Genomic DNA, 14,330 nt, shown 5'->3' with positions numbered 1-14,330 from the left:
TGTTATTTAGGATTTATGAAGATAAATGCCACAAAAATTTTTGCATGATAAACATTATGGTCCTAAATTAATTTTAGGTCATTTTGATAATTTATGGTATTTTTATTGCTCTTTAATATAATTATTAGTATTTTATTACATTTTATTGAGTAAAATGACATTAAAATGCTAAAAATAGTTAGAATATGATTTTGACCTTCAATTTTTTACACGACCTCACATGCATATTTTAAAAGTTGTATGTAAATTATTTATGTCATGATTAATTATTTTTACAAATTAAAAGTCGATTAAATAGAGGTATTTATGTTAAAAATGGTTAGACTTTGTTCCTGCCCATAAAAATTTAGGATAATGTCACATGCAATATTTACACACTGTATGTAAATTATTAGATCAAATGATTTAATTTTGCATGATTTATGATTTTTAGATGTAAAAATCGAATAAATAGTGACTATTTTAGCCCTAAATAGCTAAATTAAATTTTATGGCTTGTTTTTCCCAATGTTTTATAGGTGATATGAACATCAGATCTAAAGTTGCATGTAAAATTTTGTTCAATTTAGATAGCTATTAATTTTTATGGCATATAAATTGATAAATAGCAACTTTAATAGTCATAATTGGAAATTCGATTTTTGAGCTTAAATTTTGTCATTTACAGGTTCTAGGAACTTATTTAGAATATTTAAAATTTATATTTTGATTTATTGCATATTTTTATAATTAATTTGGGATTAATTGGTTAAAATTATGTTTTATGCAATTTATTTGTGAAATAGGTTAAGATAAACTAAAAGGCAATTTTTATTAAAATTTTGGGTTGTTGGGAATTTTCCAGAATATAAAAAATTATGATTATGATTTTTCCAATTTTTATGACTTTTTGGGAATTATTTCCTTATTATTTTGAATAATGGTGATTAAAGAGCAATTGTATAATATCAAGTTGAATTATTGTCAAATGTTTAGTGAAGACTAAATTTTGAGTCCTAAGAAGGTTAGGGTAATTAACTTGAACATATCAAATCCTGGCAGATAAGAATATTTTCCTGAATGCTTCTTTGTTGGATGAAAGCACCTTGATTCTGTCCCACTAGGTGTGGCAACACATCAGCAAGCCTGGCACATAAGATTTTGGAGATGACCTTATACACTACATTACAGCAGGCTATAGGTCGAAATTGAAGTACACTCTTTGGCCTATCACCCTTAGGAATTAAGGTTAGAGTAGTAGAATTGAGCTGTTTAAGTAGCTGCCTATTCTGAAAGAAATCCTGAACAGCTCTTATAACATCACCTCCAACCTCTCCCCAAGCATCTTTGAAGAACTTACTAGGGTGACTTAATATCAGGAATACTAAACATGGCATCTTTTACCTCCTCTCCTGTGACAGGTCTCCTCAAGCTAGCCCAGTGAGCATCATTACATACAGGGCCTTTGTTTATAATACTCCTATGAATCTTCTTTATGTCCTGACTGGTACCTAGCAAGTTCTGATAGTATTCAAGAAATGCATCCTGAACTTGCTCTTGAGTATCACACAACTTACCCCTCATATCTTCTACCATAACCACCTTATTCAAACTTCTCCTTTTTTTCAGCAAGCAATGAAAGTAAGAGCTGTTGACATCCCCATCCTTAATCCATTCATGCTTGGATTTCTGAGACAGGAAGCTTTCCTTGGCCCTGGTTAACTCCTGTAATTGCAGTGAGGCTTCATATTCTTCAGAGAGAAGCTGCATATTAGTTGGATTCACTGAAGGAAGCATTCCTTTCAAATATTTAGGGATGCCAATACAAACTACCAGGATTGGAAGACAAGACTGTGCATGTCTGGTGGATAAAATCTGTTCAAGAATTCATGGATATGGCTCTAGAAAGTTTTCTTATGCAGGGAGACTGGTCATTGTGAGAAGTGTCCTTAATTCACTGCATTCATATTGGGCTTCCATCTTTATCATACCCAAAGGAATTATGAAGCGAATAGAGGCAGTTTGCAGGAACTTCCTTTGGGACAATAGTGCAGACTACATGAGATCTCCTCTTGTGGGGTGGGATACTATATGTAGACCAAAGGAAGAAGGGGGACTAGGGCTTAAAGATCAGGAAATGTGGAACAAGGCCATGATAGGTAGGTTGGTTGACTGGGTTGCAGAGAAAAGGGATTCAATCTGGGTTCAGTGGGTACATAATAACTATCTAAAGGGACAAGAGTGGATGGAGTACTCCCCTACCACGAATTCAAGTTGGATTTGGAGAAGAATATGCAAGGTTAAAGAGGAAATGGCTGCTGGATATATAGATGGTAAATGGGTGATACAGCATGATGGTTATACACCAGCTGGGTGTTATAACTGGTTTAAGGGGAACTGGCCTTGTGTCACTTGGTATAAAGTAATCTGGAATGGATGGGCTATTCCCAAGCATCAATTTTTGGGGTGGCTTATTGCTCATGAAGCTCTGAACACGGTTGCTAGATTGAAGAGCTTTGGTTTGGACATAGAGGACAAGTGCTACTTATGTGGAGTGGATGAAGAAACTGCAGGTCATTTGTTTTTTGAATGCACGTATAGCACAAGGGTCATAGTAGAATTAAACAAGCAAACAAGGTGGGATTTTCCCATGAGGAATGTGGTGCACTGGTGTGAGCAGAGGACGGGCACAAAGGCGCAAAAAGAGGTACAGTCAGCTCTGATGTTGAGTGCACTCTACCAGGTATGGAAACAGAGAAACAAAAGCAAGAATGAGGTTGTTTTGATACGGCCTGAATGTGTGGCAAAGATGATTATGGATGAGATGAGGTCACGAGTTCGAGGATTGGAAAGAGCTACCCTAACACAGGCCGAGAGAGATTGGTTTATTCAAATGCGTCTAGTAGAAAGATAATTGTACTTATGTTGGCTTTATAAACTCTTGTAATTATCTTTTGATATATTTATATTATACTCACATTTCACCAAAAAAAAAAAAAAAAAAAAAGAAAGTAATTAGCAATAATTAAAAAGGGATTAAGAGATTATACCTACTAATGATTCCAATAATAAAGCAAGAATAATAGAAGTACTTGAATCCTAGATTGAGAGGTTGTCAATCTCCCAATAATAACCCAAATAATCTTCAATTACCCAAAATAAAGTAAGAACAAGAGAGAGATTAAAGAACTAAAAGTTGGATTAAAACTTGATTAATATTTGATTACAATATTGAAGAGAGATTTGATTAATATTAACTACACTAATTATTGATAAGAAGAACATGCTCCTCTAATTAGACTAATGGGGTATTTATAGTGAAAATTAGGGAGGATGCATTAGGGTTAGCTAAGGGCTAAACTAGTAATTACACTTTTTAAGTTGAGCAAGGAGACTCCGGTATTCTCCGAGAGAAGGGCTTCTCTTATCGTGGCTTGAAGAATGAAAACGTCTGCATCTTGAAATCCGTGCGGATGGGAGTCGGGACGGCCGGATCTGGGCTGGAGAATCCGAGCGGATTCTTGGGCAAGACGCTCGGATTGGCGAGGGGGAATCCGAGCGGATTCCTTTGCGGGACGCTCGGATTGGGCTTGGGCGGACGGACGGATTGTGTACAATCCGTTCGGATTGTATGGCAGCGTTATTTCTTCTTCTTTTCTTCCCTTTTCTTCATGAATTCCTTGGGGATTTCCTTGGGGACTCAAGGATCCTTTTCTCAACATTGCTCTTCTACTATGCTATGTACAAAGGCCTTCTAGTCTTGTCTCTCCTTGATGCTTGGTCATTGAATATGATCAATTTAGCCTTGTTTTGCCACGAAAATGCAAGATTCTTACTCCTTTCCTACCAAGGGATCAAAATCTCAAAGAATATGCAAAACAAAGAACTAAAGATAAGAAATGACCCAAATAGGCACTAAAAAGCATGGAAACAATGGTAATTCGGGGGCTAAATATGCGCCAATTATGGTCACATCAAATATCCCCAAACCGAACCTTTGCTCGTCCCGAGTAAAGAGGTGACAAAGACTAGGACCAATACTAACCTAACCTAATAATAATAGCCGATATGAGAGAATTAGCGGGTCTCACTCCGCCCCTTCAACTCACAACAAGACAACCATGAGGTAGGATGCCTTCTTGCAAGGCAAGGTGGGTCTTGCCAAAATGGCGACACATCCAAACATTAGGCACATAAAAACACATAATGGATGCATCTACAAAAAGAATAGCCACTTTCCTCATCTAAGTGGCGGAAATTATCTACAAGGGAAGTAATTCAAGGGTACACAATCCTTCATAGATGCAATTTGTTCAAACTACTAAGCCTAGAAGGATACCAATAAATCACCTCCAAAATGTGTCAAGCTAGGGTACCTTTGTCCTCAATCGTTAAATGCTTTTGTCAAGAGTAGACTCCCTATGGTGTTAGAAACACTGGAGGATCGCGGAATTCCCCCTCTTGCCTAGACAAGAAGAAGGGTCGTCCCCTCTCTACCATGCACAAAAATGGATACGATGGATAAAGGGATCGATAGATATTTGAGTTTCACTTTGGGAGTTTGCTTTGTTTTTGTTTTTCCCCCCAAATTTCATTGGCATTTGACATTTGAGAACACTTTCTTTGCCATTTCTTTTGATTTTTGGCATTTCAATATTTGACAACTTTTTGAATTTCTTTTTTGAACATTTTCAAAGTCACCCCAATTAGTAACGAGGGTGCCTTGTATTTGAAGCTTTAGGAGTCTATTTTGCTCCTCTTTTCTTTTGATGCATTTTTGCAAACTTTCTTTCATTTTTCATTTCATTGAACTCAAATTGATTTCTTTTTGTTTTGTGCCCTTTTGATGACAAAATATGGTAGAATATGGATGAATGATAGAAGTATGCATGGTTTCAAGGGTCACCTTGGAATAAACGGTAGCCAAGGAGTTATCACACCACGAGGTACTCTTGACTAGGCCTTAAACCATGGGTCAAAGGATACTAGCATGACACATCCTAGGGTGTTTTACAAGTATTCTAACAAGTAAAGTCTTAAGAATAAAAAGCATCTACTAGGGCCTATATGCACTTGTCAAGCTTCCCAAATAGACGGTTTCGCAAAATTTTTCTAAACATGCAACTACATGCCATGATGCAACTAACATATAAACATCCTAATGTAAATGATTCTACCAACTAATATGCCAAATAAACTAAATGCAATCCTAAGTTCACATTGTTGTACCGCATCAATCAAAATAAAGCCACATAGTCATTAACATAAAGAGGAAAAAGGAGATTGGAAAGATCATACCATGCGGTCTTCAATATCCTCATGTCTCGGATGTGGCGTAGTCAATCAAAGTGAACAAGGATAAACAAACACAATATATACAAGACAATATATACAAAGGAAATGAACTTGTTTTTGGTTTTTCAATTTTTCAAATTTTTATGATTTTTGTGAAAGTTTTCAATTTTTATGGTTTTTGAATAAAAGTTAAGTGTTAGAATTCCCATCCCCACACTAATATGGGCATTGTCCTCAATGGCCAAAATGATGGAAATTATGCAAAAATGATGCATGATTTCTATACTAAATGCAATTCTACACTAAGCTATACTACATGATGCATGTTTTTTTGTTATGACGGAGAGGATAATTTAGATTACCTCCCGTTGTGTATGCATTAACTTCCCCAAACCAAATAAGACACTATTGCTAATGTCAAAGCATGGGTATAGTTCATGCACACACTATGCTATGCATGAAACTAGATTGTCATTTTGGATTTTCAAAAATGGGAACAATAAAGAACACCTCAATGGAACCGAGGTGTGAGTCCTTTGGTGTTGCTAGGACTCCTCCAACAAATAGTCAAAGTTAAATAAAATACAAAGAAACAAGATACAAAGTTCTTTTCATGAAAAATAAAGATAAAGAGGAGAGTTGAGAAAACTTCACTTGAACTAAGGTGGGTGCCTCTTGCCCGCTCCACCTAGTGATGAAGTAATCTCCTAGATATCGGCATCATCTCCTTCAATATCGGTATCCCAAATATCCCTAGAAGCATCACTTAAACTTGGATCCATGAATTCATCTTCTTCTTCACTCTCAAGCTTCACCGTATCACCTCCACAAGAGTCGCCACTTTCTTCCCCTTTGCGACCGTTTGCCCCTTCATTGGCCTTCTCCGAGTTGGGAAAGAGCAACTCCATTTGAGCCCATGAAGGAAAAGCTCCTTCTTCACTTATCCGTCCCTTTTGAACCATGTCGTGGTATTGGGGGTAAAGAGCATAATAGTTGTCCACCTTGGTTTCATATTGACGGTAGTGCAAGTCTTGCAAAATTCCGTGACAAAGTCACGGGGAGGATGAAGGGATTCGGATGGTTGTAAGGTTGGTAGGGAAAGGGGTAGGGAGGCACCTTTATCTTTTCACCTTGGGTTTGTTGTTCTTGTTGTTGTGGTGGAGGAGCTTGTGGGGGTGGAGCTTGCCTTTCTTGACTTTGAATGAGGTAGGAGGGTATTGGGGACAAGCGTCCTCTCCTTGGGGAAATTCGAGGTAGGTCGGCCATCGGAAGGTAGATAGGATCACTTTCTTTCGTCAACCATTTGATCCTTTTATCAACCCCCTCAAGGGTTATCCAATGGTGTTGGACAACAAGGAGGTCTTCATTAATTCTCATTCCTCACGAGAGTGGAGCGTACTCATTGTTCTCATTGAACCTAGGATTAAAGTGCTTTGCAAGTCTTGTTATGAGTCCACCATTCACTATATGCTTCTTCCCATCATCATCTCCATTTCGAAATTTTGCCCACTTTTCTAGCAAAACTAGAGGTGCATTGAGATGATACCCGTCTCTTCCTTGAATGTTTAGATAAGATTCCATGAACATGAGGTCCAATTGATTTGGTGAGAGCGTCGTCGTGGCTCTCGATCAAACACATTTATAATACTCAACAAACAACTAGTTAGCGGTAAGTCGAGGTCGATCCATGGGACGGTGTGCTTTGGGTTCTAAGTCTATCTATCTCAATTTATGCTAGTGTCACAATTTATTTGGGTTTGTAGTTGTGTCTAGACTAATGCAAGCAATAAAGTAAAACAAGCAATGAAATAAAGGACGTAAACAAATGATTAAAAGTGCTAGGATATCATGGGGTCATAGGGGATTCATGGTGTTGATCATACAAACATGTTTACAAGGTTGCAAGCGATTAATGTTGTGGAGGAACCGAGTTGGGTTATATCTTACGGTTCTTAGGAAGGGTTGCGTCCCGGAGCCGAATCGATTAGATTGTACAACACCTACAAGTCGACTTACTTTCCTCCTAATCAACTTCTATGCATGGTCTAACAAGACTCGAGTTGGTTTATATCTTACAAGTCAAGTTGAGTAGATAAGAGATGGTTGTAAATGCAAGGATTCATAGGCTTAGCATTTCATCAAACACAACATGTGCATAAAGTTGACATCACAACAAGCAAGCAATTTAATCATGTGAACATATTAGATTAAGCATGAATCAATCCCATGTTGGTTTTCCCTAATTACCCATTAATCCTAGCTAAAGTAACTACTCACATGTCATTAATGGTGTCAAACATCACAACAAGTATAAACATGATAATAGAATGAAGAAATGAACAATAAAGATTAAAGAGTAAAGGAATTATACCAACTTGAGATGATCCAAATAATAAAGCAAAGAATAAAAGAAGAAACTTGATGATTGATGGAAGGTTGTCAATCTCCCAATAATAACCCAATAATCTTAAATTACCCAATAATAAACTTGAATGATAAACTTGAACAATAATTATGGAAAGATTGATGTATAAATTGTGGAAAGATTAAAGAGTAATCTATTCTAATCTACTCCTAATCTAATCTAAAGAAGGATTTTCTACCCAAAAACAACATATATGATTAATTACAAAGATGGGGTATTTATAGTGGAAATTAGGTGGATGCATTAGGGTTAACTAAGGGCTAAACTAGTAATTACACTTTTGAGATTTGAGCAGGGAGACTCCGGTATTCTCCGAGAGAAGGGCTTCTCTTATCGTGGCTTGAAGAAGACGAAACTATGCTGTGGAAAAATCCGTGCGTATTGGAGTCGGGACGGACGGAATCTGGCAAAGGAATCCGAGCGGATTCATGGGAATCCGGGCGGATTCTAGTGGGGCAATCCGAGCGGATTAATGAGCAGGACGCTCGGATTGTTTTGTGGAGACGGGCGGATTTGAGACAATCCGCTCGGATTGTTCTTCAGCCGTGGTTCTTCTTCTTTTCTTCCCTTTTCGCTCATTTCCATTTTATTCTTGCGGGATTGGTCTTTAGTCCTTGCTCCCTCTTCATACTAGTCCACCCATTATCGTCAATAAGCTTCCAAATGTGCACGAAAGACGGGAATTTCCGCCTTATCATCTCCTTTTCTACAAAACATATGAAATGCGATAGAAAAGCAAATAGGAAGGTTTTGACGGATAAAATGGCCATAGAATGTTATAATAGTATGCAAAATAGGCTCAATTAGGGGACTAAATGTGCGCAAATAATGGTCACATCATTCACAATAGCCGGATCTCGGCGGGCGAAGAGGGTACCCGAAAGAAATCGGTATGTGAGCCTCAAGATCGGGTTTTGGATGTGAAAAGCAAGACACTCCTTGGTAATAATGAAGTCCCGGCCCGTCATGGCCCTCCACAAAGGTGCGACACTATACTTTTTGGGTCTTGATGTTCGGGTAGGCGAAACATCAAGCCCGAACACATTCGCAAATTCCACAAGGGTCATTGTTCTAGAGACATTTTCCAACCTAAACTCTATGCAAATCACTTTGTTTGAAGTTGTAATCTTTAAGCAACTCAAGAATTCGAGCACAAGAGACCGATAGGTGGGTTCATACATGCGAAAGAGGGTTGAAAGACCAAAAACCTCAAATAAAGCCTCCACTTGGTGGAAAATTCCAAGCTTTCTCAAAGTATCATGACAAAGGAATTTAGTGGGAAGAATATTCTTACTTAAGAGTCGATGGAAGACCAATCGCTGCACATCATCAAGGAATTCCACATTCGAGAAATCATCGAGCCTTGTGAGGTCTACAATCTCCACATGCTCTCTTCTAATGGTGTTGAGATGTGAGGTAGAGGAACTTCCCACCATCCTTGGTCTTCTTGCACTTCTAAAGGAGGATCTTCTAGGTGCCATTCTTGAGTTCTTTTGATTTGGGTTATTTTGATTTGAAGATTTGCTAAGGTTGTTCTTTGTTGATTGAGAATGGGAAACCCTAGAAAATTGGGGACTTTTAATTTTGTGGGTGAAGAGAGTGAATTGGATATGTATGGGAGTCATAAGGAGGTGGTTTTTATAGGGTAAGTGGAAGGAGTAGTGATGTGTCATTATATGGGTGGTGGGGTGTAATTTAATTGAGAAAAGTCGGGTCGAAAATCGGGCGGGGGAGACGAGCGGCTCGAAGCTAGAGACGCTCGGATTCTCCTTTCACGGGACGGGCGGATTCTGGGCAATACGCCCGGATTCTGCCACAGAGTAAAATCCCAAAATTTTTCTCGCCTCAAGACGAGCGTCCCGAGCATAAGACGCTCGGATTCTTCAGGGTCAGGACGGGCGGATTCTTTGACAGAGAAATTTCTTGAAATGCTCAGGGGAAAAGACGAGCGTCTTTCCACTAATCCGGCCGGATTTTCTCAGACGGGCGTCTTCTCCCATGGGACGCTCGGATTCTTCATCAGTCCAGAAACCTTCAATTTCTCAACACAGCTGGACGTGCGGTTTCTTCCCTGGACGTCCGTATTCTGCCAGGACGCCCGGATTTCCAGAGAGACGCTCGGATTCTAGCTGCGAGTGTTGACTTTTTCTCCTTTCTTTCAATGCATCCCCACACTTAGGAATTTTCTCCTTCATTCAAAAACTCATTAGTAACCCTCCCTCACTTGCGCTCATGAAAAGAATTTATGCTATTAAACAAATGCAATTAAATAATAAATACAAGTTAGAGGGTTAGTATATTTACAATTGGTGGTTTAGGGAGGACTCCACCAAACTCTCCCTTAGATGGTTCTTTCAAGGGGAAGGAGGTCCGAGGTAGGTAGCCTCGACCTCTCCAACAAATGCTCCTTCATAGTATGGCTTCAATCTTTGACCATTTACCTTGAACTTGCTTCCATCTTCGGCCTTGAGTTCGAAATCTCCATATTTCCCAGCTTTGGTTATCACATAGGGACCCATCCATCTAGAGTTCAACTTTCCCGGAAAGAGTCGGTAGCGGGAATTGAATAGAAGGACTTTGTCTCCCTTGTGCAAGGCCTTTTGTCGAATTCTCTTATCATGAAGCAATTTTGTTCTTTCTTTGTAAATCTTTGCATTCTCATAGGATTGTAGTCGGAATTCCTCCAACTCTTGGATTTGGATCATCCTCTTTTGACCGCTCAATTTGAGATCAAGATTGAGTGCTCGGATTGCCCAATAAGCTTTGTACTCCAATTCGATTGGCAAATGACATGCTTTTCCATAGACAAGCTTGTAGGGGAGGCACCAATGGGAGTCTTATAGGCCGTCCTATAAGCCCAAAGAGCATCATCAAGCTTTGTGCTCCAATCTTTCCGAGTCTTGTTCACAACTTTTTCAAGAATTTGTTTGATCTCTCTATTTGAAATTTCCACTTGACCGCTTGTTTGAGGATGATATCCCAAGCCGGTTCGATGTTGAACACCATACTTGGTCAAAAGGGATGCAAGCTTCTTCTCATGGAAATGTGTTCCTCCATCACTAATGATAGCTCTAGGAACTCCAAATCGTGGAAAAATTATCTTCTTGAAAAGCTTGGTGACCGTTTTCGCATCATCATTTGGGGTGGCAATTGCCTCCACCCACTTTGAAACATAATCTACGGCCACAAGGATGTACTTGTTCCCGTTGGATGTCACAAAGGGTCCTTGGTAGTCAATTCCCCAAACATCGAAAATCTCCACCTCTAGAATGCCCCTTTGTGGCATTTCGTTTCTCCAAGATATATTTCCCGTTCTTTGACAAGCATCACAATGAGTGATGAATTCTCTTGTATCTTGAAACATTGTGGGCCAATAGAAACCCGATTGGAGAATTTTTGCAACGGTTCTTCTTGCTCCATGGTGCCCACCGTAGGGTGATGAATGACATCCTTCCAAGATTCCTTGGATTTCCCATTGAGGGATGCATCCCCGGCAACGGCGCCATTTCCCATTGAGGGATGCATCCTCACAATTTATACTTCACAAACAACTCTACAATTAGTAAAGAGGCAAGTAAAGGTCGGATCCCAAGGGACGGGTATTGAAATGAGAATTCTATTGTAACTAGTAGTGTCTAAGGGGTGTCACAAATTGGGTTGATGTAGAAGGTTACTAAACTAAAATAGCAATGAAAATAAACTAGCAAGATGAATAAAATAAGGGGTGTAAACAATTGATTAAAGGCACTAGGGTGTCATGGGTTCATAGGGGAATCATGGGATATGATCATACAAACATGTTCTCAAATTATAAGCAAGCAATTATTGTTGTGATGGATTGAGTTGGGTTATATCTTACAATCCTAGGAAAGTTTGGGTCCCGGAGCCGAATCGATTAGATTGTACAACACCTACAAGTCGACTTAATCTTTCCTACTCAACACATGCATAGTCTAACAAGACTCGAGTTGGGTTATGTCTTACAAGTCAAGTTGAAAGGATAGAAGATGATAGTAAATGCAAGGATTCATAGGCTTAGCATTTCATCAAATATAACATGTGCATGTATTAAGATCAAAACAAGCAAGCAAATAAGATATGAAAGCATATTAATTTAAGCATGAATCATTCCCCATGTTGGTTTCCCCTAATCACCCATTAAACCCTAGCTAAGAGACTACTCACTCATTATCATATTGATCATGCTAGAAAGGTTGTCAATCATACTAACATAATGAAACATGATGAATAAATGAAAGTAATTAGCAATAATTAAAAAGGGATTAAGAGATTATACCTACTAATGATTCCAATAATAAAGCAAGAATAATAGAAGTACTTGAATCCTAGATTGAGAGGTTGTCAATCTCCCAATAATAACCCAAATAATCTTCAATTACCCAAAATAAAGTAAGAACAAGAGAGAGATTAAAGAACTAAAACTTGGATTAAAACTTGATTAATATTTGATTACAATATTGAAGAGAGATTTGATTAATATTAACTACACTAATTATTGATAAGAAGAACATGCTCCTCTAATTAGACTAATGGGGTATTTATAGTGAAAATTAGGGAGGATGCATTAGGGTTAACTAAGGGCTAAACTAGTAATTACACTTTTTAAGTTGAGCAAGGAGACTCCGGTATTCTCCGAGAGAAGGGCTTCTCTTATCGTGGCTTGAAGAATGAAAACGTCTTTCATCTTGAAATCCGTGCGGATGGGAGTCGGGACGGCCGGATCTGGGCTGGAGAATCCGAGCGGATTCTTGGGCAAGACGCTCGGATTGGCGAGGGGGAATCCGAGCGGATTCCTTTGCGGGACGCTCGGATTGGGCTTGGGCGGACGGACGGATTGTGTACAATCCGTTCGGATTGTATGGCAGCGTTATTTCTTCTTCTTTTCTTCCCTTTTCTTCATGAATTCCTTGGGGATTTCCTTGGGGACTCAAGGATCCTTTTCTCAACATTGCTCTTCTACTATGCTATGTACAAAGGCCTTCTAGTCTTGTCTCACCTTGATGCTTGGTTATTGAATATGATCAATTTAGCCTTGTTTTGCCACGAAAATGCAAGATTCTTACTCCTTTCCTACCAAGGGATCAAAATCTCAAAGAATATGCAAAACAAAGAACTAAAGATAAGAAATGACCCAAATAGGCACTAAAAAGCATGGAAACAATGGTAATTCGGGGGCTAAATATGCGCCAATTATGGTCACATCACCAATCATACCTCTATACACCTTATCACTAATACTCTTACCATTCTCATCATTGTCCAATTTGGACTTAGATATCATAGGTGTAGGAAGTGAGCTCCCATTAATCATCCCAAACTTCTTAAGGATTTCGTTAATATACTTTTGTTGATGGATCATAATTCCTTCTTTGGATTGTTTAATTTGGAGTCCAAGGAAAAATCCTAGCTCACCCATCATACTCATTTCAAATTCCGATTTCATTAGTTCAAAAAAATAAGCATAGAGTACATCATTTGTTGCACCTAAAATGATATCATCCACATAAACTTGGACAACCAACAGTTCATCTGACTGTTGCTTCAAAAACAATGTTTTGTCAATTGAACCTCTTCTAAAACCATTTTCAATTAGAAATTTAGACAATCTATCATACCAACACCTAGGTGCTTGTTTTAAACCATAAAGAGCTTTGTCTAACTTGAAAACATGTTTTGGAAGATCATTGTTTAGGAAGCCCGGAGGTTGCTCTACAAAGACATCTTTTTCCAAATATCCACTTAGAAAAGCGGTTTTGACATCCATTTTGAAGAGCTTGATGCCCTTGTGAGCCGCAAAAGCAAAAAGTAATCGTATGGCCTCAAGTCTAGCTACCGGTGCATAGGTTTCGTCGTAGTCAATACCCTCTTGTTGGTTATAACCTTGCACCCCTAGTCTAGCCTTGTTCCTCACGATTTCTCCAGAATCATCAAGCTTATTGCGAAAGACCCACCTATTACCAATGACGGTACGGTTAGGTGATCTAGGGACTAAGTGCCATACCTTGTTCCTTTTAAATTGATTGAGTTTTTCTTGCATGGCAATTAACCAGTCTGCATCCGTCAGAGCAACTGTCACATTGGCAGGTTCAATTTGAGAAAGAAAGGCATTGTGGGCACAATACTCATCAAGATGAGCAAGATTGTTGAGAGATGATCTTCTTCGAATTCCAGAGTTAATATCACTTGTGAGGTTTGAGAAAGGATGAGAGCTTTGATATTTCCACTTCTTTGGAATAATGGTTTCTTGTTCCCCCTCAGCAGTGTCAGTCTCAGTGACTGATTCCTTCTATGTGGAATGGTCATCATCAACACTGCCATGAGTTGCTTCATTTCTGAAAGTGGAGGCAACAGTCATTGGGTCTGTTGCGTTCTGAGAGGAAGCAGTGGCAGAGATACCACGTGTTCCCCCTGAAATCTTGCTTTCCTTTGGAGGTGACAGTGCCTGAGACTGTTGTTAATCAACGTCATTGTTCATTGCTTCATTCTCCTCAAACACAAAGTCCTTTCGAACAAGACCTATTTCGAACTCATCATCATCATCATCATCATCTTCTTCCACATTTTGTACCTGTCCAAGCATACTAGATTCATCAAACATGACATGGAAACT

At 38.9% G+C, this 14,330-nt stretch overlaps 1 protein-coding gene across 1 annotated transcript; it reads left to right on the top strand.

Annotated features, from left to right (window-relative positions):
• The first annotated feature begins 1,795 nt into the window (after positions 1 to 1,795).
• Positions 1,796 to 2,893, top strand: LOC141607655 (uncharacterized). The gene has a single exon (XM_074427011.1). The coding sequence runs from the start codon at positions 1,796 to 1,798 to the stop codon at positions 2,891 to 2,893; it is 1,098 nt and encodes a 365-aa protein (XP_074283112.1).
• The last annotated feature ends 11,437 nt before the right edge of the window (positions 2,894 to 14,330 follow it).

The sequence above is a fragment of the Silene latifolia genome, chromosome 10, assembly GCF_048544455.1.
Source record: "Silene latifolia isolate original U9 population chromosome 10, ASM4854445v1, whole genome shotgun sequence".
Taxonomy (NCBI): Eukaryota; Viridiplantae; Streptophyta; class Magnoliopsida; order Caryophyllales; family Caryophyllaceae; genus Silene; species Silene latifolia.
This window is presented reverse-complemented; position numbering and strand designations above follow the sequence as displayed.

What these genes read in the sequence shown, in the direction of transcription:
- LOC141607655 (XM_074427011.1), top strand. Translation starts at nt 1,796, where the DNA reads ATGCCAATACAAACTACCAGGATTGGAAGACAAGACTGTGCATGTCTG.